The sequence below is a fragment of the Petaurus breviceps genome, unplaced genomic scaffold, assembly GCF_028583685.1.
Source record: "Petaurus breviceps papuanus isolate PSGF00001 unplaced genomic scaffold, PetGlider_PUasm1.0 189, whole genome shotgun sequence".
Lineage (NCBI taxonomy): Eukaryota > Metazoa > Chordata > Mammalia > Diprotodontia > Petauridae > Petaurus > Petaurus breviceps.
This window is the reverse complement of record NW_027185809.1, coordinates 35,178,730-35,205,877: the sequence shown is the minus strand read 5'-3', so window position 1 is coordinate 35,205,877 and position 27,148 is coordinate 35,178,730. Positions and strand designations below refer to the sequence as shown.

At 36.3% G+C, this 27,148-nt stretch overlaps 1 protein-coding gene across 2 annotated transcripts in view; it reads left to right on the top strand.

Moving 5' to 3' along the window:
- The window catches only part of ARMH4 (armadillo like helical domain containing 4), a 152,264-nt gene that overhangs the window by 58,134 nt on the left and 66,982 nt on the right, over positions 1-27,148 (top strand). For both annotated transcript variants that reach the window (XM_069092276.1, XM_069092275.1), the window contains one exon: positions 3,163-3,405. In XM_069092276.1, the coding sequence (XP_068948377.1) occupies positions 3,163-3,405 (243 nt within the window). The remainder of the gene's footprint in view (positions 1-3,162; positions 3,406-27,148) is intronic.

Sequence of the window (27,148 nt, the reverse complement as noted above, 5' to 3'; positions counted from 1 at the left end):
CCTCTTGGTCCTAGCACTGTGACCAGGACCCCTGCTCCCTTGTGAGTGATCACAAGTGCTCTTTTCCACTCTGGAACTGTGACCCAGAACTGCTTACAGGTAATAAGAGTTGCCAATCAGTGCCAGAAAAAGGCCTCCCCGCCCCCCCCGTAATCTTTTTTTTTTTTTAAGCAATTGGAGTTAAGTAATCTGCTCAAGATTACACAGCCAGTTATTTCTGGGTGTGGTGCTAAGTATCTGAGCCCAGATTCGATCCCAGGTCATCCCGACATTGGGGCCAGTACTCTTACTCTCTGAGCCACCTGGCCACCCCTAAGCAATTGGGGTTGAGTAACTTGCTCAAGGTTACATGGCCAGGTGTTTCTGGGTGGGTATTAAGTGTCTGAGCCTGGATTCAATCTCCAGGTCATCCTGACACTGGTGCTCTTACTTTCTGTGCTACCTGGCCACCCTGCCCCCATAATCTTTTTGTGACAATTGTCAAAGCCCCTTACCATCTTTGGCATGAGAGCTCCTGAAACTGCTGCTGTTGAGGTTGCCTCTGAGATTCACTGCTGGTACTCCTGCTTTGCACTGGGCCTGGGTCCATCCTGGTGTTATGGACCTTTCTTGCAGACCTTCTAAATTATCTTAGCCTGGAAAAATGTCTCCCTCTTATATTTTGTTGGTTCTTCCTCTCCAAAATTTAATTTGAGGTATTATTTTAAAGTTGTTTGGAGGGAAAAGTTAGGGGAGTTTAGCTGTGTCCCAACCTGTATTCCACTCCCTTGGCTCCACCCATAGTTAGGTATTATATGAGTGTAATTATGTTCATTCTTGTTAGGTGTCAGACTTCTGGTTGATTGGAATTTCCAATTACTTATTCTTAACTTAGCCTTGCTAACAACCTTGTTGAAGACTCTGTGAACTTGATAATGACAGATCTTAATCAATGGTTGTCAGGGTGCCTCCTGAAGTTGCTAGTCTTTCTACAGTATCATTTTTGGAGGGTTTAAGAAACACTTTCTTAACAACTCTCAGGCCTTGCTTAGAGGGCTTGCATAGGGGACAAAAGTCTTTCTCTATTAGTGGTAGCACCTGCAGCAGAGTTCAGTCTAGACCAAAGGGGCACCACTCAGGGTCTGCAATAGGTGTGCTGCAAATAGTATTCAGTCCCCCAAATTGACAGTGACTTCAATGTTCTATCCCTAAGATAGGAGTAAACTAGCACCAAAAGGTAGTATTTGGGCCCCAGAACTGGGGTGGGTAGGTTGTGTGCGACATTTTGCCTTGGCATGAAGGGCAGTGCTAAGGCCCCAGAACAGAAGGGAAGCACTTGGCCTTAGAATAGGGGAGCATTGCTAGGTCCCACAATGGGGCAGAGGGCAGCATTTGACCTTAGGAGGGTGGATAATAGAAAGTAGCAATAGGCAAGAATCAGTGGGCAACTGATTGGCTATGTGAAATGAGAATGATGAGTGGAGGATGACTTTGAGATTGTGAATTTGGGTAACTGGAAGGATGATGGTATCTCCTTTTTGTTTTGTAAGTAGTATTTTATTTTTTTCAATTACATGTAAAGATAGTTTTCAACATTACATTTTATAAGATTTTCAGTTTCAGATTTTTTTCCCTTCCCTCTCCTTACTCCTCCCCAAGATGGCAGGCAATCTAATATAGGTTATACATGTGCATTCATGTTAAACCTATTTCCATGAACAGTCCACAAAAATGAAATAGTATGCTTTGATCTGCATTCAGACTCCATAGTTTTTTCTTTGGATGTGGATAGCATTTTTCATCATGAGTCTTTTGGAATTGTCTTGCAACAATGCATTTCTGAGAAGAGTTAAGTCTATCATAGTTGATCATTGCACAATGTTGCTATTACTGTGTATAATGGTCTCCTGGTTCTTCTCAACTTCACTCAACATCAGTTCAAATAAGTTATTCCAGGCCTGAATTCTGCTTGCTCATCATTTCTTATAGCACAATAGCATACCATTACATTCATATACCACAACTTGTTTAGCCATTCCACAGTTGATGGGCATCTTCTCAATTTCCAATTTTTTTGCCACCACAAGAAGAGCTACTATAAATATTTTTGTGCATGTAAGTCCTTTTCCATTTTTTATGAGATGATGGTATCTTCTAAAAAGATATTGAGAAGTTCAGAAGAGGGGTAGGCTTTTGGAGAAAGATGAACTTTGTTTTGGAAGTACTGAACTTGAGATGCTTATAGATCACCTTGTCGTAAATGTCTAATAGGTATTGGTAGTATATACCTAGAGCTTAGAAGGAGACCAGGCTAGTTACATAGGCCAGACAGTTAATAAAAATTTAAGTGCCTACTATGTGCCAGGCACTGTGCTCAGCACTGGATTTCCAGTCATGAATGAAGAAGTCATCTGCATAGAGATAATAATGGAATTCTTAGAACTGATGAAATCACCAAGAAAGAGTGTAGAGAGAGGATAGAAGAAGACTACAGAACCTTGTCATACACTCACAGGGTGTAGGATATGAATGATGATCCAGAGAAGATAACACCAATTGTTTTTAATTATATTTAACTTGTGTTTTGTTGCTGTTAAATGAAAAAAAATCCACATCTGCGTTGTTCCCTTTTTACTCTTATTTCACTTCATATAACAAAAAAAAACTATTATTTTTACCTTTTGTAAGAACCTTAATAAAATACCCCACACTTACGCTTTTCTTCCAATAATCCTGTGAGTCGAGACAGTATTATAAGCACCATTTTACAGATGAAGAAATTGAGATTCAGAGAAAAATTACCCAGGAACACACAGGTAGTAAATGTTGTCTTTTGGGGGTTTCCACTGACTACCTCATGCTGCTTCTTTCCATGAACCCTTAAAAAGTTTTAAAATAACACTTCAGATGATCTTGGGCATTTACTTCCTTTTCCTTAGGACCTTCATCGTGATAATGAGAACTGATGTGATAATCTTTCCTAATGTAACTGTAATATGAAAGGATTAAAGTGTAAGATATTTATTTGGTGGATGCTTCCTTTTCTCCTACCCCACATCTTCTGGTTTAAACCTTTGACAATATTTTTTAAAAAGATGATATACCATTATTTTATGGTAACTGGATAATGATAAAATATTTGGATTACTTAACAGTGTTTTGTTTTGACATCTTCCTTTCTAGAGGGGGAGGAAGATGAAGATGAAGAAGTGGAGGAAGAGGAGGAGGAAGAAGAGGAAGAGGAAGATAAAGATGAAGACTCCTTGGATGAAAGCATGGAGGGTGACACTGAGCTGCCTGGGTTTACTCTCCCTGGTATCACTTCCCAGGAACCCAGGTTAGACAGGGGAAACTTGGAACCATTGGAAGGAGTGTCATATCAGGTTCCAGATGCTATTGAGTGGGAACAGCAGAATCAAGGCCTTGGTAAGAGCAACTTCTTTAAAATCTTTTCTTTTTCTTTTTGTATTAATCACAAATGCAAATGCAAATATTTTGATTTTATGTTGCTGAGCTGGATTGATCAATAAATCAGTTCATCAATAAATCAAAATGATATTGTTCAATAAATAACAGCATATTTGGGGAAAGTTTAACAATTGTGTTCATTACTCTTATGTTTTTGCACTCTGAATTAATGTGCCATTGCTTTCCTTATCCTACCAATTGCTCACTTTTTTTCTGAAATCCAGAAATGATTCCATTTATCCTTTCTACACAGAAGGGTTTTAGGAGAAAGAAACCTTCTGTAAGGGGAAGGGAAAATGACTTCTTAATTGATCTGGTATCTATTGAAATCCACTGGTATTTATTTCAAAGGGGACTGGTGACAAATAGTGTTTGATGTATAGCAGTGAGAAAGGTTAGGAGTGTAGAAAATTATTGCTCTAATGAGGAGATATTCAGCTCAAGTTTTCTTTGATTCCTATTGCTAATTTCCTAAGCCATTTTGGGATGAAATTGAAGGTGAATTTGGTGTTTTTGCCATTGATCATTGGGTAGTTCATTCACTTTGGTTTTAGGGAATTTTGTTAAGGAAATTAACTTTATGCTGAGGTGGTTGATGATAGTAGGGATGGTCTTTCCATGTTAAGGATACATAGTTTCATTGGTGTGGGTATGATTTTGATTGGTTCTGATCACAAACCCTTGACTCCTTAATAGAGAACTAATGTTCTTTATAAGTTTAACCCTGCTTCTACCCCGAATGGGAGTGGTTTTGCTGATGGACAGCCTTATAACCTGCATACTTCTCCCTGCAGCGTATTTGGGGAGAGGGGAAGGCAGTATTTGGGTTACCAAAGATGGACAGTTTCTCTTCCAGTTTCCAAGAAGGGTATCAGGCTAGACCTATGAAAAGCCAATCACGAGAAGCTCTCCTGAGGACTGCTATGGTGAAATAACTTTAAGGATTTAATTGCATAGTATAGTGAACTCTCTATTTACTCAGCAATAAACTAAAGCAAAACATTCAAGAGACTAAAGCACAACATTCACAACAATGCAACATAACAACTTATTACTAAAGTGGCTCATAGTCTTAAACAAAACATATCATTCAGCAAATCACAATCTCCTCAATCAATACATAGTATCCAAATAAAGTCTTCTTTCATTTTTTAATTTCTTTTTTTAAATTTACATTTATTTATTTTTAGTTTTCAACATTCATTTCCACAAAATTTTGAGTTATAGTTTTTTCTCCCCATCTTTCCCCTACCCCACCCCAAAATAGCAAGTCTACTGAATACCTCTTCCCCTAATCTGTACTCTCTTATATCCTCCCCCTTCACCCCCTAACTTTCTAGTAGGGCAAGATGGATTTCTATGCCTTAGTGCCTGTATGTCTTATTTTTTAATATACATTTGTTTTTAAAACTTTGAGCTGTGGATTCTCCCCCTTCTTCCCTCCTCACCTACCCCCACTGGGAAGATAAGCAATCCAATATAGGTTGTACATGTGTAGTTAAGCAAAACATTACATTAGTAGGTATACTGTGAAAGATGAACTAGATTTTCCTCCATCCTATCCTGCCCCTCACTTATTCTATTGTTTTCTTTGACCCTGTCCTTTTTCAAAAGTGTTTGCTTCTAACTGTCCTCTCTCCCAATCTGCCCTCCTTTGTATCATCCCCCCTCTTATCCCGTTCCCCCCTATTTTCCTGTAGGGTAAGATACCTAATTGAGTGTGTATGTTACTCCCTCCTTAAGTCAAGTTCAATGAGAATAAGGTTGTCCCATTCCTTTTTACCTTCCTGCTCTTCCCCTCCATTGTAAAAGTTTTCTCTTGCCTCTTTTATATAAGATAATTTACCCTATCTCTCTCTTTCTCCTTCTCCCAATATATTCCTCTCTCACCTCTTAATTTTAATTTTTAGGTATCATCCCTTCATATTCAACTCACATTGTGCCCTCTATGTATACATATATACATTTGCATACTGTCACATATATATTTATACACACCTGTACCCTCCTATACATAAATGTATGTATACATATATACATATATATCCCAGCTCTTGCCTGGATTCACACATAGGCAGCTCTCTGCTAAGTTATATATCTCAGCTTACTGCTCCACTTCAAGCTCTTCCAAGTTTCTGTTTCTAGGAAGACAAAGCTTAACAGAACTATAACAGTATTTACACACAGTGCCAGCACTATCATTTCAATTTACTTTCTGTCTGACAAAGTAACACAAATCAACAAACAAGGCTTCTGTCTGAGAAATCAAAGACAAATCAACACTAAAGTCCCAGGACTTCTGTAATAGCAGTAAAGTCCTCTTTAAGGACCTCTGTCTAAAAACAACTGACAGCGTGCTTTTGTCTGACAAACCAATAGAAAGAGTGCTACAGAGTACTGAAATCACAAACATTCTCCTTCTCAATTCTGCTTGGTTCCAGTTCTACTCGAGCTTTTATCTGCTCTGCTCCTTCCTGTTCCACGTTTCCTATTCCACCCTTTCTTTTCCACCTTTCCTCCTCTACTCTTTCGGCAAACTCCTCCCACTGTGGGTTCCATGTGAAGATGTTAGGCCTATTAAGGGCAGAGAAGGTCTCCAAAATCTCTTAGGCCTATTAAGGGCAATATAATACAACAAAGATTTTTTAAAATTATTTTTTGATATTTTTGAATTATTTTTGAAGATTATTTTTGATACAGGGGCAGCTAGGTGGCACAGTATAGAGCCCTGGCCCTGGAGTCAGGAGGACCTGAGTTCAAATCCAGCCTCAGATGCTTAACACAATTACTAGCTGTGTGACTTTGGGCAAGTCTCTTAACCCCAGTTGCCCTCTAAAAAGCAAAAAAAAAAAAGACTTTTGATACAGTCAAAGATCAGTCTTTCCAACTTTAGCTATCTTGTTCCTTGGATGACATACCCACAGTATCTTGGCCCGTAAGTCCTCCACTTGAACAGCTGAAACAAGCAGCAAAGTACACTTTGCTTACCATTACATTATATATAGATCTGCCATCCCTTAAATAGTTATTGTGTAGGGGCATGATATGTTAAGAATGAAAGCCATTTTCCTGATTGCTATTAAGAAGGGTAGCCCTTAGCTCATAGCTTAGCCCCTTTCCACCAAACTCTGATTAAACCAAAGATCAAAACAAAGTGCAAATAGTGAGCAAACTGATTTCTCCTAGAAAAATTTCTGCCTAGAAAAATGGCAAACAGAAATCAGGGAAGTTTATATAGTAGAATTACCAAAGAATTCAGAAGAGTAAATTAACCTTGCGCTTTAGCCGACTGAGATAAGATCTCAGCTCAAACCAGGAGAGAGGAAATGATCTCACTCAGAGAAAGGTCACTCTTGGCCATCTCTAGAATTGCAAGCTGTATAGGTCAAGGGGCATGATGGGGCTGGTTTCCCTTATACCTCCTGAGACTGAGGGCTCCAGTCTAACATTCAGAAGTTTGTACCTTATCTTTCTTGCTCTGTTTCAACTGTTTCCATGGAGGTTCTCTCTTGGAATGTGTACAAAACCAGTCAAAGCATTCTCTCCTTGTAAAGTATCATGGCTTAACATTTTCTCAGTCATTCAGGAGTCATACATTTCTCTACTTATGCAGCATACAGTTCTCAGAGTTGGCCTTTGGAAGAAGAGTTGTTTATTGAAAAAAAAAATCCCTATCTTGTGTTCAGTTTTCTCAGGATCAGCCTTTCCAACTTTAGCTAACTTGTTCCTTGGATGACATACCAACAGTATTTTGGCTCCTAAGTCTTGACGGCTTGGTAGAATCTGTCAGACCTCTGCTGATTTGGTTTTTAAGAATCCAGGGGAACCTCCATACCCAAATAAAGCATAGCAGTATCACTTTGGTGCTGACTCAGGGCATTTTCATTGGCTGTTCCCCGTGCCTGGAACTCTGTCCCTCTTTATCTTTGTGTCCTGTCTTTTCTGGCTCCTTTAAGTTTCAGCTAAAGTCCCACCTTCTGCAAGAAGACTTTCCTGGTCCTACTTAATCTTAGTGCCTTTCTGTTGATATTATTTCTAATTTATCCCATCTATATCTTGTTTATATGTACCTGTGAGCATGTTGTCCTCCCCATTATACCTTGAGCTCCTTGAGAGAAGGAACCATTTTCTTTTATTTGTGTTTAGCACACTGCCTGGCACATAATAGCAGCCTAATAAATGTTTATTGACTTGACTTGACTCATGGTCCCCTTTGTCCATCTGGTGAAGTCTATGGACCCTACCTCAGAATTATATTTTTAAATACATAAAATACATAGTATTAAAAACCAATTATATTAAAAGATAGTAATTGAAATATAAAAAAAAGATTCTTGGATGTCAGGAACCCTTCATTTAAATAATACTTTGCCACTTGTGGCTCTTTACTATTCTAGACTGGTATTTGTTGATATTATCTATTTTTTTGTGATCCCATTTGGGGTTTTCTTGGAAGACAATGAAGTGGTTTGTCATTTCCTTTAGCTCATTTTACAAATGAGGAAACTGAATTAAGCGATTTGCCTAGGGTCACACAATTAGTAAGTGTCTGAGGCCAGCTTTCAACTCAAGAAGTCTTCCTGTTTCCAGGCTCAGCATTAAATCCACTATGCCACCCAGTAGTCAATAGGGGTTAACAGCCTGGAAAATGCTAGATTTCCAGAAACTATTCAGTGTGATAAAATGTCAGTGCATTTTGGTTTAAAACATCCAAATTTTTAATTAATAAAATATCAAAACCAAAAGTACCTGAGAGACCTGTCACAGGGATTAAATACATGGGGAAGGGAATAAACATTTATATAGCACTGTGCTAAACCCTTTACAGATATATCATTTCATCCTCACAACCAACCTTCAGTAGTTTCTCTTTTTACCCTGATTTTATAGTTGAGGAAATTGAGACAAATGAAGGTTAAGTGACTTGCCCAGGGTCACACAGCTAGTAAGTGTCTGAGACTTGATATAAACTCAGTTCTTCTTTATCCCAGGTCTAGCAATTTATCCACTGCTCCCCCGTCCAGTTGTTGTATAGAGGAATGAGCAAAGGGTTCTATAACATACTTGATTTATGACCATGCAGCTTCAACCTGAAGACCCTCAGTGATGGTGAACTCGCTACTTCTTAAGAAAACCCATTACATTTTGTCATTTTGGGATAGCTGTAATTATGAGAAAGCTTTTCCCTCTATTGAGCTGTCTGCTTCTCTGCAACTTCTATTCATTGCTTCTAGTACTATCTTCTAGGGATAGTCAGAATAAATCTGCTAGCTCTTATACAGGACAATCTTTTAAATATTTGCAGGGGGGGCCTTGTCCCCCATCCCTGACTCTTCTCCCTTGTCACTATCTATCCCTAGTTTGATCAGGACAATCAAAATATGGCATGATTTTAAGTGCCTTCAACACCATGGTCACTCTCCTTTAGATTTGTTCCTACTTGTTGATCTCTTCTAAAATATAATGCCCACAAATGATTACTCTAGTCTGGATGTGGTTTGACCAGGAAGAAGCACCACTGGATTGTTACTGCCCTTGATTTTGTCATTATATTTCTGCTAATGCCCCCTAAGATCATGTTAGCTTTTTTGGCTTCTATATCATGCTCCTGATTCTTATTAAGTTCATAATCCAATAAAACCCAGATATTTTTCACATGGACTGATTTCTAGCTTCTCTCCCATCCTTTCCTTGTAAATTATTTTGAATAGAGGAGCTTGACTTGGAATTTAAAAGGGATACATGTAATCTCCTTAGCTTTAGCCCAGTGTTCCAGTTAAGATCTTTCTGTGTCTCAATTCTTTCAATCCAGGGCTGGTTATCACTTCTGAAAATTTGAAAAGTATACTATGTCTTTTTACTCATGTTTTTTGAGGAAAATGTTGAACAGAATCAGGCCAAATGCCCCCAAGCTTCCACATAGTTTACATTGGTACCAGGAGGCAATATGTTCTGAGGAATGACTCCCATAGGCCAATTTACCCATTTTTAGATATATAAACAATGAAGAACATCTGTCTCTGTTAACTGAGGAATCTTTAAAATGAATTTCAAGAAAATTGAGATTTATAAGACCTAAGACTCATTTTACTGTATTCAAATCTGGTCTCAGACACTTATTAGTTGTGTGACCCTGGGCAAGTCACTTAACCCTATTTGTCTCAGTTTCTTCATCTGTAAAATGAGCTGGAGACAAAATGGCAAACCACTCCAGTATCATTGCCAAGAACATCCCAGATGAGATCACAAAGAATCAGACACAACAGAAATGACTGAACAACCACAGCAGCAAGAAGACCTAAGAAGAGAATTTAAAATGGAATACTACTGGCAGTTCCCAAGGCAATTGTGATTCATACTTCTGATTGCTAAGTCCTTGTGCAGGGCTGAAGTCTTTGAAATGACAGGATTTGAATTTTCCATCTGACTGTTCTTGAGAGAGGATAGTAGCTCTTTGTAACTGGGTTTAAGCCCAAAGTAACATAGCTTCCAACTGCAGAAAGATGAAATCTGTTTATGGCAACCAAGGAGTCATCATCACAAATATTATAACTTTGTAGTTAGGCACTGGACTTCCAAACTCCCCCCAGTTAGGAAGCAGATTGCTTATGTTGGTGTGTGCATTAGTGGGTAAAAGTGACCATTCATTGTCAGTTATATCTTACAGCTCAGTACTAAACTACAGCAATGGAGGGCACTGGAGAGATGCAAAGATGATCTAATTATTCAGCTTTTCCTTCTCTTTCTACTTAATCAGGGCCATCCTTAGACAAAATGGTTGAGGTAGGCAAAAATCTATTCTCAGTGACCTCCTATGTGCCTTTTCCCCTCCTACCATTTCACTTTCCTCTTATTTTTAGCTTCTCCTCTCCCCACCCTTTTTATTTTTTAAAGAAATCCTACCATTTCTTAGTGTTCATGTTGTGTTCTGTCTCCTCTAAGACATTCAGTGCCTTAGTGCTATACTCTGGTTGCCCTGAGATTCCTCCAACACCCCTATTAAGGCATGCTAAGGGTTCCATATAATATAAAATTATCTCTTTCTTCTCTACTCTGGTTCACTCTGAGTAGCTAAGCTTAGCTTGATGTTTAGGAGAAAAGCATCTCATTTAAAAATTCATTATAATTTATGAGTAATTAATAACCCTAATCCTCCTTGAAGTGTTTCCTTTAGGAGTAGTTTTTTTAACCCAAAGAATTGATAGGTTGATTGAAAGAAGAAAAAAGTATTTGTTAAATACTTTCTATATTCCAGGAACAGTGCTAAGAGTATAAATGGTCCCCCCCCCCAAAGCTCTCTGGGAGCTTGACTTCTAAAAAAGGGAATTCAGCACATATAAAGGTTAATGAAGGAGGGGTGATTTGATCTGGGAAGTTACTGGGATTCTGAGTAGAGCTGTAGAACAATTGATTGACAGGTCCTTTCCAGGAATGGAAACACTGGTCTAAGATTTGATGATTACTGGCCCAAGAGCAATAAGGAAGAGAAGACTGGTCCCTGCTGGGTTTCAGTCCCCTTTCTTTTAGACCCAAGTGAAGCCAGTCACACAGACCTCCTGCCCCAGTTCTTCTATTGTCTCTCATCTTTTTATTTTATGACTGGGCTGAGTCAGTATCTACTGCTTTTTGTTAGGGTAAGCAGTATGGGGAAGGTGTTCTAGGCAGTCTCTGTGGCTTTGGGGATCCCTCATCTTGGGATCATCACAGAAGAAGGTAGCATGCTTTCTCTACCATTTCCCCCAGGTGGATGGGCAGACTTACTCTGTTGCTTGTTGGGGGAGTGGGGTATGCAGGGACTACAGACAAAGGGTATGTAGCTAGAGAGAAATCCAGTGTAGGTCCTAAGCAAAAGCCTGTAGATCGGTTTGTTCTGGTTTGTGTACCCCTGCTGGAAATTTGGAGTCTGATGGGGAAGGAGTTCTGAGACAGTATTGGAAGTATTAGTGTATTCTTGGGTTAATTCATAAGGATTTTTAACTTGATGGGTTCTTTCTTTTTTTGTTCTGTAGATTCAACTATAATTATTTTACATCTGGTAAATAATTCTTCTTTGGAATTTTTTTTTGAGAGTTAGTGGGCATCAGGGGAACTATCTGGTTTGCTACCTTGTTGGGCATGTTATACTATTTCTTGTGTGAAAGCAATATGACATATTGGAGGGAGTGCTAGATTTGGAGTAAGAAAAAGCAGGTTGAAATCTTATACTGAATTATTAGTTGTGTGACCCCAGGACAGTGACTTCATTTTTTCATGTTTCAGTCTCCTTATATGTAAAATGAGGGGGTTATAGTAAATGAATTCTAAGTTCCCTTCCAGCTTAAGATCCCAAGCTTCTTACTAAGTGGCTTTCTTGGTTCAATTTCATCTGTACTCCCAAGTGCCAAAAATAATAACGACCCCAAAACAAAAGAAAACAATAATCACCTGGTACATCATTGAGACCTTTATCCAAGTGTAGTGTCTTGAGATAAAATTATAAAGAAATTCCCAATGGGGCAGTAATAGTAATAATGTCATTATATTTATTTAGAGACTGTCAAATTGCAAGAAAAGCCTGCCTAGAAAAGCAGTATGGGAGAACTTACTTTTGAAAAAACTGATAAATCTTTTGTTTTGAGATCAAACACTTGGAAAAGAAAGAATAGTTGGATGGAATTGACAGTAATAAAATTATTATTTAAGATCACAAAAGTGTTGATAGTGATTATATGAATTCAAGGTGGGGGGGGAAGAAAGGAAAAAAGGAAAAAAAATTACATAACTTTATTATATATTTAAAAGAAACAGCAAATTGTAGATAATAGATTTGCAGTTTTGTGTACTATAACCTTTTTTTTCCTTTCTATTTCTACAGTGTTATGGAAATGCTTGTTTTATTTCTCTAAGTTTAGAACAAAATAAATAAAATGAAAAAAATGAAACTATTGACCAAATGATTTGAAGGGCAGGAGCTCTCAATGTGTACAGTGCCTTCTGACTTAGTGTAAAGAATACCAAGGGTGGCTAGGTGATACAGTGAATAGAGCACCGGCCCTGGAGTCAGGAGGACCTGAGTTCAAATCCGGCCTCAGACACTTAGCACAAAATCTAGTCATGTAACCTTGGGCAAGTGACTTAACCCCAATTGCCCTCCAAAAAGCAAAAAAAAAAATAATACCAGTTCTGGAGTCATGGGACTTGGGTTCAAATCCTGCTTGTCTTGCTTGCTACCTGTGTGACCTTAAGAAAGTTATTTAATCATTCTGGTTCTCACTTTCTTCAACTTTATAACAAAGGGGTCAAAATAGATGGCCTCTAATGTTCTAGCTCTTAATCTGCAATTCTCTGACCATTGATCTCTAATTTTCAAGTAACCTTATCTATATCTTGTCTTTCCCCCCTCCTTTTTTTAGTCCATCTAATTAGTGACAAGGTTTATTCAGGGTAATGGATCCTTAAATAGATCTTGGAAACTTGGGAAAAGAAAGTTGAATTTCTTTATTGCTAAAGAGTGTACAGTTGTGCTGTTACCTTTTAGGACCTCCTTTCCTGCTTTTTCCTCTCCCTGCCTCACACTCTTTTTATAATTAGACTTATATTTGCTCCCTTTTTAAAAGGGATATTGCCAAAGAAGTGGGCCTCTCTCTCGTGAGGCCAGGTGTAAATGTGAAGCTGGAGTAAAAAATGTAGAAGAAATACATGAGTTGCATTTCTTCTAAGGCTTCTGTGCTATAACCATCAAAACTCCAGAGCATCTAAGAGGGTTTTAAGGAGAGAAATTGTGGCCTGGGTCTCTCTCAGAAGACTGAAAAGCTCTTCTTTGCTTACATTTTCTCTCCTATAAAATGGAGATAATAAAAAAAAAAACCTGCTTCACAAGTTGTATCTAGAAAAAGAGATGGTCAACTATAAATAACTTTCCAAAATACAGTACTAAATGGCAACAGTAGTATCAATGAACATGGGACAACCAAACCCCATTGATAATATTGAAGGGATGCATCATGGTAGAGTGGAAATAGTGCCAGGTCTGAAATCAGAAGATTTGAGTTCCTAGGATCATATATTATTGGATATGACTTTATAAATCACATTTTACAGATGAGGAAACTGTGGCCTGATAAGGTCAGGTTATTTTTCCAGAGTCACATATTTTGTTGTTGTTGCTCAATCTTCATGATACTGTAAAGGGTTTCTTGGCAAATGTACTAGAGTCATTTGCCATTTCCTTCTCCAGCTCTTTTTTACAGATGTAGAAACTGAGGCAAACAGGATTAAGTGACTTGCTCAGGGTTACACAGTATCTGAGGCCAGATTTGACCTTAAGTCTTCCTAACTCTAGGCCCAGCACTCTATTCCCTGTGTCATGTCTAAGTCAAGAATTGATCCCAGGTTCAGTGTTCCATTTACTCTACCACAGTTGTACAAATAATACCTCTGAAGCTTACAACCTATATGAATTTGGGCAAATCACTTAACTTCCATCTGTCTCAGTTTCCTCCTCAGTAAAACAAGGAATTTGGACTAGATGTTTTCTGTTTCCACCTATGATCCGAAGAGGCTTTCTTCCAAGATGCATGATGAAGAATGAGATTTTTGAAAATAAATCTAGAAATCTTGGAAAGATGAAATCTAGGCATTTTGTTTGTGTATGATGTCATTTTAAGCCTTGTTCTAACACAAGGTAGAGGAAAACTCGTGTGCATGTTGTATCTTTCATTGTGAAGGAATTGTGGATTGTATAGAGCTTGTAGTTCTATTTGAGCAGGCTGTTCTTCTTTATTAATAACAATAGGTGTCGATGCAGCCAATTAAAATGTCTAGGAATGTTCCTTCACAAAAAGGATTCTAAAAACCCTAGAGCCTCTCTGATTTCAAGTCTCTTTTAAAAATAATAATTGAATTAATTAATAAGTTTTCAGAAAACATTTATGATTCTTTGAGTGATTTGTCCAAATAGCTATGTCGATGGGCTATGAAAACAGGTATAAAATAAGGACCAAACTTAGATTCTAACCAAGATAATGAAAGAGATAGACATGTCACAGCATAGGAAATGCATTTAGATTCTTTTTAAAAAAAATTTATTTTAGACTCAGATGCCAGAACACAAATAGAGAATAAAAAGAAACAAAAACATATCATAAACTCAAATATTGAAATTTAAATACAAAGTTAGAAATAAATAAAAGCATGTCATATGCATAGCAGAACATGAGAGGATTCAAAATATGTAACAATAAATTTTCATTTCAAGAAAGACTATGTGATAAATTATACTCGTGTTGAGAATTGTCCGTCTTTTCTTTGCTTCCTTGTGAATTTTCTTTTGTTTTTTGCTTTGCATTTTTTTTACTTTGTTCCTTTTTTCCCCTCCCTCCAAACCCCCAGAAGGCCACAATAAAGTTTAGATATGTTTCTCTATAGCTATATATATATATATATATATATATATATATATATATATGTACATATATATATATATACACATACACATACATATACTTTCCCAAACCTATTCTACTCCTGACCTTTGTTTTTTTTATGTGCGATTATATTTCTTGTTTCTTATCCCTTCTGCCTCCTCTACTTTATTTCTACTACCTTACACTCCTGTGACTTTCCTACTCCCCTCCAAGGATCCCTCCCCTATCCTCATTCCCATAAATCTAAACACTCTTCTATACCCCTATTTATCTATTCTCTCACCCTCCCCTCTAAAGATTCCTCCCTTGTCCTTCCCCCCCTTTCTATGCCCCTACTGTTTTATTTCTTCTGAATTTAGAAGACTATTGTTCCCTCTTAAACCCATTCCTAATGAAAGCAGGTTATCAGAACTACTGGCCCTAGTCCCCCATCAGATTCCTCTGTATCAATTCTCCCTTTTGCACCTAAAATAATTACTTTTTTAAGCTGTTCCTAAATGGTTTTACTTTTAAAATTCATATCATTCTCAGGTTTACCCCCAATCTTTCTTATAAACTACCCAATTATTGATAAGAATCTTAGATGTCGATTTTACATTTTACATATATAAAAAAGTAAACAGTCTGTCCTTACTGGTCTCTTATATTCAATCTTTGTTATGTACCTTATATTTCTCTTGGTTCTTATGTGTCGAATCTTCTATTAAGTTCAGGATTTTTTAAACAAAGTCTAGGAAGTCTGAGAGTTTATCAAATGCCCATTTTTTTTCATTCAGGATAATATTTAACTTCGTAGGGTATGATATTTTTGGTTGGAGTCCCAGTTCTTTTGCTCTTTCATATGTTGTGTTCCAAGACCTATGGTCCTTTAATGTCTCTGCTGCTAGGTCTTGTGTAATTCAGTTGTGGTACCATCATATTTAAATTGCTTTAATCTTGATGATTTTAGTATTTTTTACTTGAGCTGGGGGTTTTGGAATTTGCCTATGATATTCCTGTGAGTTTTCTTCATAGGATCTCTTTTAAGTGGTGATTTATGAATTTTTTCTATTTCTACTTTTCCCTCCTGTTCTAATACTTCAGGACAATTTTCTTTGATTATTTCTTGTATTACTGTATGAAGATTCTTTTTTGATGATAATTTTCAGTTTGTCCAATTATTTTTAAATTTCTCTTCTTGATCTATTCTTCAAATCTGTTGTTTTTCTTATAAGATGTTTCACTTTCTGTTCTATTTTTTCATTATTCATATTTTGCTTAAGCATTTCTTGGTCTCTTATAATTTCACTGGCTTCACCTTGCCCAATTCTAATTTTCAAGGTGTCATTTTCTTCCTTAAGGTTCTGAATCTCCTTTTCTAATTGGTTAACTTTCCTTTCATACCCTTCTTGTTTTCCTTGGATTATTCTTATTATTTTAGTTTTTCCTCCATCTCTATCATTTGATTTTTGAAGACTTTAAAAAAAATCTTCTATGAATTCTTTTTGGGCAGGTGACCATTTAATATTACTCTTTGGGGGTTTCTTTACTTCAATGTCGTCCTCTGAAGATGAACCCTGGTCATCTCTCTTCCCATAATAGGTTTCTATAGTTGGATTCTTTCTCCTTTGCCTGTGCATTTTTTTTTGTGGTGGTAGCTTAATTATTTGTGTCGCCTCTAGCCCTGAGGTATGGGAAATGGTGCCTCTTGCCCCAGATCTTCAATTCTTCCCTCTAGCCTGAAGACAAAGCCAAACCTCCACTCCTGTTAAGTGCCTGCAGCCAGGGGCTTTCTACACTCACTGGCGTGTGCTGGTTCCTTTTTGGGCCCACTGCTCTTTGCAGCACAGCTGGCTCTGGTGTTCCTGGTCAACAGAGGCTTCCCCTATCTTCCCAGGCTCAGATGCCCAACTCCTCTCACTGTCCTGGGGGTAAAAGTTCTGGTGGCTGAGGCGGAGGCAGTCTCTCAAACCAACTAACCCCAGGGCTTGCCACTTGCTGTTAAAACGGAGCCTAGCCTGGAGGTTTTTACTCTTCTCAGGGACAAAACCTACTCTTAAATTTTTTCTTCTGATCTTCTCAAATTGTCCTTGGAGGACCCTGGTTCTGCCCCTGTTCTTATTTACTTCCACCCACACTTTTTCACCCTAAGATGCTATTTTAACTCTTTTGTGGGGGAAAATCTTGAGAGCTCGGAATTTTCTGAACTATTCCACCATCTTCCCAGAATCCTCTCTACATTCTTATAATGGTGTGATTTATATCTCTTTTCAGCAATTTTAAATGGGGGACAACACACAACTTTCCCCCAGCCCAATGTATGCAACTTGAAATTACTAAAAAGTAATCACATAGTTTGTGTCTATTATTGAATCTTCTTTGAAAGCCTGAACATAGCTTTAGTGATTTCCTCTTTCAGAAACTTCCACACATACTTGTAGACATATGAAAGAGCAAATTGAATGTTGCTACAATAAGATTAAAAGGCATGTGTCTTCTTTTTCCTGTCCCTGACCTCCACCACTGAGGTTTTTGAATTAAATAAAAAGTTTCAGATGCCTTTAGAGGATTAGAAAAACTGAAACTTAGCTCATCCACAGTAATGACATCACTCAAACTTGTTTTCAGAAATAATTGTCAGACAGCACAAAATATACAGTATGTATAAAGAATATGAATGAGTTGTCTTTAGCATTTGCTCTCTCCCAAGTGATGCATGAATCATGTTTTAGAACCACAAATTAAATTAAGGTACTAAAATGTTGATTTTGGGAAGAATAAATTCAAACTGCAAAGTATCAGTGTCTTCAAAGGAAGCTGTGGTCTAGGCCTAGAAATTTCATTTCAAAGGCAATAGACAATTTCCTTGAAGAACCAGCTTATACTTTTTTAGGTTTAAGAATCATAGAATTTATTTCTTTTTATATAACGATTTTGTTTATAGTCACGTTAAAATATTATGTGTATTCCTGCCTAGTGTGAGCATGTCCAATGTCTCTAAAACAAATGGTCAAATGATTACTATTGAGAATAATGCAAAATAAAATAAAAAAGATTTTTATGCCTTTTCTCAACATCATCTGAAATTTCCCTTTCCATCTTCCCCACCCAGGTAGTTGCATATGTTCTGTTTTTTTTTTTTTTTCATAAATTTGGAATTGGAGGTGGTGTGATGTCATGGAAAGAACCCTGGACTGGAAGTCAGGAGAGCTAAGTAGTATTGCCATGGGGAAGTCATTTGGTGCCTAACCCTTCCAAAACACACATCATGAAAAAAAATTCGATGATATCAAGCCCTAGATCCTGATTTTCCATCATTTTGTGAGGTATTTATTTTTAATTTCTTAGAAGGTTTGAGATCACTGAATGCTGAAAGTAAAAGTGTTTTACCCTCCTATTTACGAGAAATTTCTTAAAATTGCGGAAACAAGTGGCATCTGGCCTGGAGATCTAGCAAGATTTTAAGATCTAATAATAATAATGATAGCAACATTTATAAAGCATATTTACAAATTTTATCTCATTTTCTTCACTTTGGGTAAGTGTTATTATTCTCATTTTTTTTCATTCCCTTCCCCCTTTTTATGATTAATTATTTACTTTTTAGTTTTCAACATTTACTTCCATAAGATTTTGAATTTTAAATTTCCTTCCTCTCTCTCTCCTCCCCCTCCTCAAGATGATGTGCAATCTGATATAGGCCCTACTTATGCATTCATATTAAGCATATTTTCACATTAGGCATGATGTAAAGAAGAATTAGAACTAATGGAAGGAACCAGGAGAAAGAAGAAACAAAACAGAACAACAAAAGGAAAGAAGAGCAAGTAGTATGCTTCCATCTACATTCGATGACAAAGTTCTTTCTCTGGATGTAGATCACATTTTCCATTGTTAGTCTTTTGGAGTTGTCTTAGATCCTTACATTGCTGAGAAGAGCAAAGTCTATCAAATTTAGTCATTGCCTGATGTGGCTGTTACTTTGTTCAATGTTCTCTTGGTTCTGCTCATTTCACTCATCATCAATTCACATAAATCTTTCCAGGTTTCTCTGAAGTCTTCCTGCTCATCATTCCTTATTGCACAATAGTATTATGTTACATTTATATAATAAAACTTGTTCAACTATTCCTCAATTTATGGACATCCCCTCAATTTCCAATTCTTGGCCACCACAAAAAGAGTTGCTACCAATATTTTTGTACAAATAGGTCCTTTGCCTTTTTAAAAAAATCTCTTTGGGATACAGACCTAGTAGTAGTATTGCTGAATCAAAGGGTATGCAAACTTTTATAGCCCTTTGGGCATAGTTCCAAAGTGCTCTCCAGAATGGTTGGACCAGTTCACAACTCCACCAACAATGCATTAGTGTTCAAATTTTCCCACATATTCTCCAACATTTATCATTTTCCTGTTTTGTCATATTAGCCAATGTGATAAGTGTGATGTGGTACCTCAGAGTTGTTTTGATTTGCATTTCTCTAATCAATAGTGATTTAGAACATTTTTTTTTCATTATAGGTATTTCATTTTTTTCATAGGTAGCTTTAAACTATCTGTTCATATCGTTTGACCATTTATCAATTGGGGAATGACTTGAATTCCTATAAATTTGACTCAGTTCTCTATGTATTTTAGAAATCAGACTTTTATCAGAGATCCTGGCTATAAAAATTGTTTCCCAGTTTTCTGCTTCCCTCCTAATCTTGGTTCCATTGGCTTTGTACAGAAACTTTTCAATTTAATGTAATCAAAATCATCCATTTTGCATTTCATAACATTCTATATTCATAATGTTCTTCCTCTCCATAGATGTGACAGGTAAACTATTCTTTGTTCTCCTAGTTTGCTTATAGTATCAGTCTTTATATCTAAATCATGTACCCATTTTGACATTATATTGGTATAGGGTATAAGATGTTGGTCTATGCCTAGTTTCTGCCATACTATTTTCCAGTTTTTCCAGCACTTTCTGTTAAGTAGTGAGTTCTTATCCCAGAAGGTAGAGTCTTTGGATTTATCAAATAGTAGATTATCATAGTCATTGAATATTGTAGCTTGTATATCTAATCTATTCCTCTGATCCACCACTCTATTTCTTAGCCAGTACCACATAGTTTTGATTATTGCTGCTTTATAATACAATTTAAGATCTGGTACATCTAGGCCACCTTCCCTTGCATTTCTTTTCATTAATTCCTTTGATATTCTGGACCTTTTGTTCTTCTAGATGAATTTTGTTGTTTTCCCTAGCTCTATAAAATAATTTAGATTGGTATGGCACTGAATAAGTAAATTAATTTAGGTAGAATTGTCATTTTTATTATATTAGTTTGGCCTACCCATGAACAATTGATTCTAATCATTTACATCTGACTTTATTTGTGTGAAAAGAGTTTTGTAATTGTGTTCACATAGTTCCTGGGTTTATTTTTAGCAGGTAGACTCTCAAATATTTTTTTAATGTCTACAATAACTTTAAATGGAATTTCTTCCATGTTCACATAGTTCCTGGGTTGTAATTGTGTTCACGTAGTTCCTGGGTTTGTTTTTAGCAGGTAGACTCTCAAATATTTTTTTAATGTCTACAACAACTTTAAATGGAATTTCTTTCTATCTTTTGCTGTTGGGTTTTGTTGGTAATATATAGAAATGCCGATGATTTTTATGGGTTAATTTTATATCTTGCAACTTTGCTAAAATTATTATTTCGAGTAATTTTTATTTGATTTTCTAGGATTCTCTAAGTACACCATCATATCATCTTCAAAGAGTGATAGCTTTGTTCTTTGCCTATTCTATTTTAAGGAAGACTCCATTTATTCCTATTCTCTCTAGTGTTTTTAATAGGAATGGGTGTTATATTTTGCCAAATGCTTTTTCTGCATCTATTGAGATAATCATATGATTTCTGTTAGTTTTGTTGTTGACAAGGTCAATCAGTTTTTCTAATATTGAACCAGCCCTACATTCATGGTATACAAATCCTATGTTGTCATATTGTATTATCCTCAAGATAAATCACTGTAATCTCTTTGGATTTATTAAAAGTTTATTGAAAATTTTTGTAACTATATTCATTAGAGAAATTGGACTATAATTTTCTTTCTCTGTTTTGGTTCTTCCTGGTTTAGGTATCAGCACCACATTTTTATCATAAAAAGAATTTGGTAGGACTCCTTCTTTGCCTACTTTCTTACATAGTTTATATAGTATTGGAATGAATTGTTCTTTCAGTGTTTGACAGAATTTCCTTGTAAATCCATCTAGCCCTGGAGATTTTTTCCTAGGGAGTTCATTGATGACTTTTTTAATTTCTTTTTTTTATGAAATAGGGTTAAATATTTTATTTCCTCCTCTGTTAATCAGGCAATTTATATTTTTGTAAATATTCACCCATTTCACTAAGACTGTCAAATTTATTAGCATACAGTTGGGCAAGATAGCTCCTAACTATTGTTTTGATTTCCTCTTCATTGGTGGTGAATTCACGCTTTTCATTTTTGATGCTGGTAATTTGGTTTTCTTCTTTTTTTAATCAAATTAATCAAAAGTTTATTTTTTTCATAAAATCAGCTCTTCATTTTATTTGTTAGTTCAATAGTTTTCTTAATTTCTCTTTTGATTTTCAGAATTTCTAATTTGGTATTTAATTGGGGATTTAAAGTTTGTTCTTTTCTAGCTTCTTTAGTTGCATGTCCAATTCATTGATCTCTTCTTTCTCTATTTTATTCATGCGAGCATTTAGAGATATAAAACATCCTATAAGAACTACTTTTGCTGCATCCCATAACTTTTGGTATGTTGTCTCATTATTATCATTCTCTTGAATGAAGTTATTGATTGTTTCTATGATTTGTTGTTTGATCCCCTCATACTTTAGGATTAGATTACTTAGTTTTAATTTAATTTTTAGTTTATCTTTCCATGGTCCTTTATTACATGTAATTTTTATTTTATCATGATCTGAAAAGTATACATTTAATATTTCTGCTTTCCTGCATTGGATTGTGAGGTATTTATTCCCTAATATCTGGTCAGTTTTTGTGTGGGTACCATGCTCCACCAAGAAAAAAGTATATTCCTTTCTATCCTCATTCAGTTTTCTCCAGAGGTCCACCATATCTAACTTTTTAAAAATTCTGTTTATTTCCTTAACTTCTTTCCCGTTTATTTTGTGGTTAGATTTATTTAGTTTTGAGAGGGAGAGATTGAGGTCCTTCACTAGTATAGTTTCATTGTCTATTTCTTCCTGTAACTCCCTTAACTTTTCCCCTAAGAATTTGGATGCTATACCACTTGGTACATATATGTTTAGTAATGATATTACTTCATTGCCTATGGTACCTTTTAGCAGGATGTAATTACCTTCCTTATCTCTTTTAATTAGATGTGTTTTTGCTTTTACTTTGTCTGAGATCAGGATTCCTACCCCTGCTTTTTTTTTTTTTACTTAGCTGAAGAATAATGTATTCTGCTCCAGCTTTTTACTTTTACTCTATGTGTATCCCTCTGCTTCAAATGTGTTTCTTGTAAACAATATATGGTAGGATTATGGCTTTTAATCCACTCTGCTATCCATTTCTGTTTTATGTGACAGTACATCCCATTCACATTCATAGTTATGTCTACTATCTGTGTCTTTCTCTCTGTTCTATTTTCCCACCTATTTATGCTTTCTCTCTCCTTTCTCCCTTTCTCTCCTCAATAGTTTTGCCATTGATCACCACCTCCATCAGTTTTCCCTCCCTTCTATCAGTCTCCTTCCTTTTCTTCCCCTTTACCCTTACTATTTCCTCCCTCTCTTTTATCCACCCCCCCACTTTTTTTTCCTCCTATTTCCTATAGGGTAAGTTAGATTTTATACCTAATGGATTATGTTATTCCCTCTGAGTCAAATCTGATGAGAGTAGGGGTCAGTGCTCTAACCACTGCACCACCTAATTTCCCTTACATGATCTTTAAAGTTTTTATAGTTCAAAAATTCAAAGGAAGCAACTCCAACAGGAGTTAGTAAAGAGTACACTAGCAACTTTGTGGGCTTTGGACCTGGAAACCAGGTTAGTGTACTCTACCTATTTTGTTAGGGTCTTTTCATTTGTTCTCTTGAAACTCACTAGGGTGTTTCTGACATGATATACACATATACATCTATATAACATGTATATATAACACATACACACAATACATACATGTATATACACACATGCACACATATACTCACATATGTACAAGTATGTGTCATGTGGACATTAATATCAGTGAAATGCCTTGGTACTGAATACTAAATGAGACAAAGATGATATCAAAGATGATGACAGATATGATGAGATTATATCTAGATGGGCAAAATACTATTTCAAGGATGTAGCCTTTCCTTGGTGTAGATAATTGCTATCATGATTATTAAGTGTTGTTATCATGAGATTTCTCTCAATGCCTACAATACCACTGATTTATACTTAAACTTGTTCACTAAAGAGTTATATGATTGTGGACCTTTTTCAGTGGTTAATGGGAGGAGATGAGTACCATCCCTAACAGTGACTTTTTGTTATGTTGCTTTAGTTTGTTAGAACAATGCTTTCAAGTTTATTCAGTGGATTTTAAGCTCTCAGATGTGGTGAAGATATTTTGCTGCTTCATGTTAGCATCACAATGAATGATTGTAACATAGAGCAGAGTGGCATCTTGTGTGAAGTTAAATCTGCAGGTGAAACACTTGACATTTTGAAAGAAACATGGGATGTCAAGAGAATGTCAAGAGCACAAGCTTTTAACCAGTATGAACAATTTAAAAGAGGCAGGGAAGATGCTATGATGATGTATAAGGAGTGATTTATTCTTGTAACTGATAAAAATATTGGAAATTTAATTCAAATTGATAAGAAGATATGAGGGTGTTGACTAAAGATATACTTAGATTTGTTATTGGAAATAATAATAACCCTTGAATATGAGAAAAAATTACATGAAGAGTGGACCATCTATTTCCAGAGATAAAATAGCAAGAAGTCAATAGTACTTTCAAGGAGAGATGAGCAAAATGATAGGTTTTTGAGGAAAATAGTAACTGGCAAACAAACCTAGAATTTCTAGTATAGACTTGAAACAAAGTGTCAAGGTCTTCCATGGAAAACTCTACTACCCCAAGACCTAAGAAAACCTAGGTTTGAAAAATCAGAAGTTGTAATGCCATGCATGAGCAGCTTTCAAGCTTCTGATTACATAGCATAGTGAACACTCTATTTATTCCATAACAAATCAAAGCAAAACATTCACAAAAAATCAAGGTACAGCATTCACAATATTACAACTTATTACAGAAAATCACAATGTATTCACAACAGCTTATCGTTAAAATGGCTGCATAGTTTTCACCAAAGTGGTCACAATATTTAGAACAAAAAACAGTCATCTCAAAGTACAATAGTCAAAGTCTTCCACTCATGGGACACACTAAATTAACTCAATCAGTCACTTATTCAGCAATCAATTACTAAGTATCATTAATCACTAAGTACAATCATTAGAATATACACAAACCCTCCACCCCTAGGTCACTAGTAAACTACAATTTCATCATTACTCAGTACCCACAGAGAGGTCTTTTCATCTTGACTTGGGGCCTGTTCTCAGATTCCCTGGATCCCCTTCCATGGTCCCAGATTCTACCTGTATTCACCAGACTGTCACCTGGGTTCTGTGGCAGACAGCTCCCAGTTCCTTGTCCAGCTCTCTGGGTAGGTCCTGTTCCACATTGAAGTTCACAGGGTCCACTCCATCTCAAATCCTTCACAATTTCTGCTCCATGGAATTCAAGGCTCAACCAAGCCACAAACAGACAAAGTCCCCACATCCTGGTCATGCTTCCTCAGTCTTCTGCAGCTCATTAAAAAAATCAGAATCACCTTTTCCAGCCTGGGGGGGAAGGGGACTCCTGGGCTGCTGGGCTCCTATTCAGAAGAAACTCCACCACCACAGGTTCTCAGGAAATTCTGGCCCAGTTCTTGATTCTCTCTTCTGTAGCTGCTCTACCTCCAGATTCTTGTCCCAAGAAATTCTGACTGTGCCTCTCTGGGGCTTATATACCCACAGCATTAGCTTCCTGTTTCAGTCAACCCCTTCTAGTTATATCAGCAACAGGAGATAGGAGTTCATACCTTCTGTTTCCCCAACAGAGGCTTGATCAATTACTAAGTGCTAAATACCTGCTTACTTGCCAATACAAAGGGGTCAAATTATATTACCATTACATAAGTGAAGCCATTTTTTTGTTTATTTATTTTATATCAATGGCATTATTTGTGGAGAATTAGAGAACAGACAAAGATTTAGGAGACCCTTGTTTTAGTCCTGACTGTGATGTTGAATTTCTGTGTAACCTTAGGAAAAGTTCTTCACTTCTCAGGGCGCCAGTCTCCACATCTGTAGAATGGACTGGATCAAAGACATCAAACATGCAGCCCACAATGCAGACACAACAGTCCCGAGTGCACCCTGAAGCAGATTAAGATATAATTGGGACCTGAAGAGCAACTTGGAACTATGCCCAAAAGGCCATAAAACTGTGCATACCCTTTGATCCAGCAATACCACTACTAGGTCTATATCTCAAAGAGATCATAAAAAGTGAAAAGGACCTATTTGTATAAGAATAACTTGTATATTTTTTGATGTGATATGATAAAACATGTATAAGAACTCTTTTTCATAGTGTCAAAGAATAGGAAAACGAAGAGATCTCCATCAATTGGGGAATAGATGAATGAGTTGTGGTATATAATTGTGATGGAATTTTATTGTGCTGTAAGAAATGACAAGCAGGATGATTTCAGAAAAATCTGGAAAGACTTACACAAACTGATGCAAAGTGAAGTGAGCATAAATAACCAGGAGAATGCTGCACATAGTGATAGCAATATAGTAGGGTGAAGAGCTGTGAATGACTTAACTATTCTCATCAATATAATGATCCCAGGCAATCCCAAAGGACTTGTGATGAAGCGAGCCTTTAGAGAAAGAATTGATACTATCCAAATAGAAACTGAAGCATGCTATTTTCTCTTCCTTCCTCCCTTCCTCTTCCTTTTTCTCTTTCTTTCTTGTCTTCTTGTACAAAATGACAAACATGGAAATGTTTTACATGACTGCACATGTGTAACATGTTGTATTGCTTACCCTCTGGGGTGGTGGGAAGAGAAGGAGGAATAAAATTTAGTACTCAAAAATGTTTAAAATTGTTTTAGCATGTAATTGGGGAAAATATTGTTTAAAATGATTTAAAGAAATAAATATGTAATTGGGAAGTATTTAACAAAATAAATAAAAATACAAGAGAACACAGATAATATTAATATGTAGTTTTCTAAATCGTTCTGTACAGTGCAGCAATCCTCGTTTTTATTTGAGTTTGACACCACTGTATGAGATACTAACAACAGATTACATCTATATAGTGCTTTCTATGTGACAGGCATTATCTCACTTGATACTTGCAGCAACCTGGGAAGAAACGTAGTATTATTAACCCCATTTTACAGATGGGAAAATTGAGGCAAGCAGAAATTATTTTTTAAGCAACTTGCCCAGGCTCACACAGCTAGTGTCTGAGATTGGATTTTTTCATTTGTCCCCCAATTAAAACAGCATAAAACAACTTTATATTTATTTTTTTTAATTGTGAGTTCTAAATCCTCTCTCATGTTGCTTCCCCTTCCCCCTCATTGAGAAGGCAAGTATTATGATATAGGTTATACCTGTGCTGTCATGCTAAACATGTTTCCATATTAGTCATGTTGTGAAAGAATACACAGACTATAAATAAAATACAAAAATAGAGAAAGCTAAAAAAGTATTCTTTGATCTGCATTCAGCCTCAATTAGTTTTTTCTCTGGAGGTAAATAGTATTTTTCATCATAAAACCTTCAGAATTATCTTAGATCACTGTATTGCTAAGAATATATATCACTCACAGACGATCATCATAGACTATTTCCAGTTCTTTGCTACCACAAAATAGCTACTACATGTATGTTGGAAAATATATATCTTTTTCCTTTTCCTTTGATCTTTTTGGAATACAATCCTTATAGTGGTTTTGCTGGGTCAACAGTTTTACAGCCTTTTGGTCATAGTTCCAAATTCTAGAATGGTCGGATCAGTTCACAACTCTGCCAACAGTGCATTAGTGTCCCAATTTTCCTATATCCCCTCCAACATTTGTCATTTTTATTTTCCATCATATTAGCCAATCTGATATGTGTGAGGTGATACTTCAGAATTATTTTAATTTGCATTTTCTAATCAATATTGA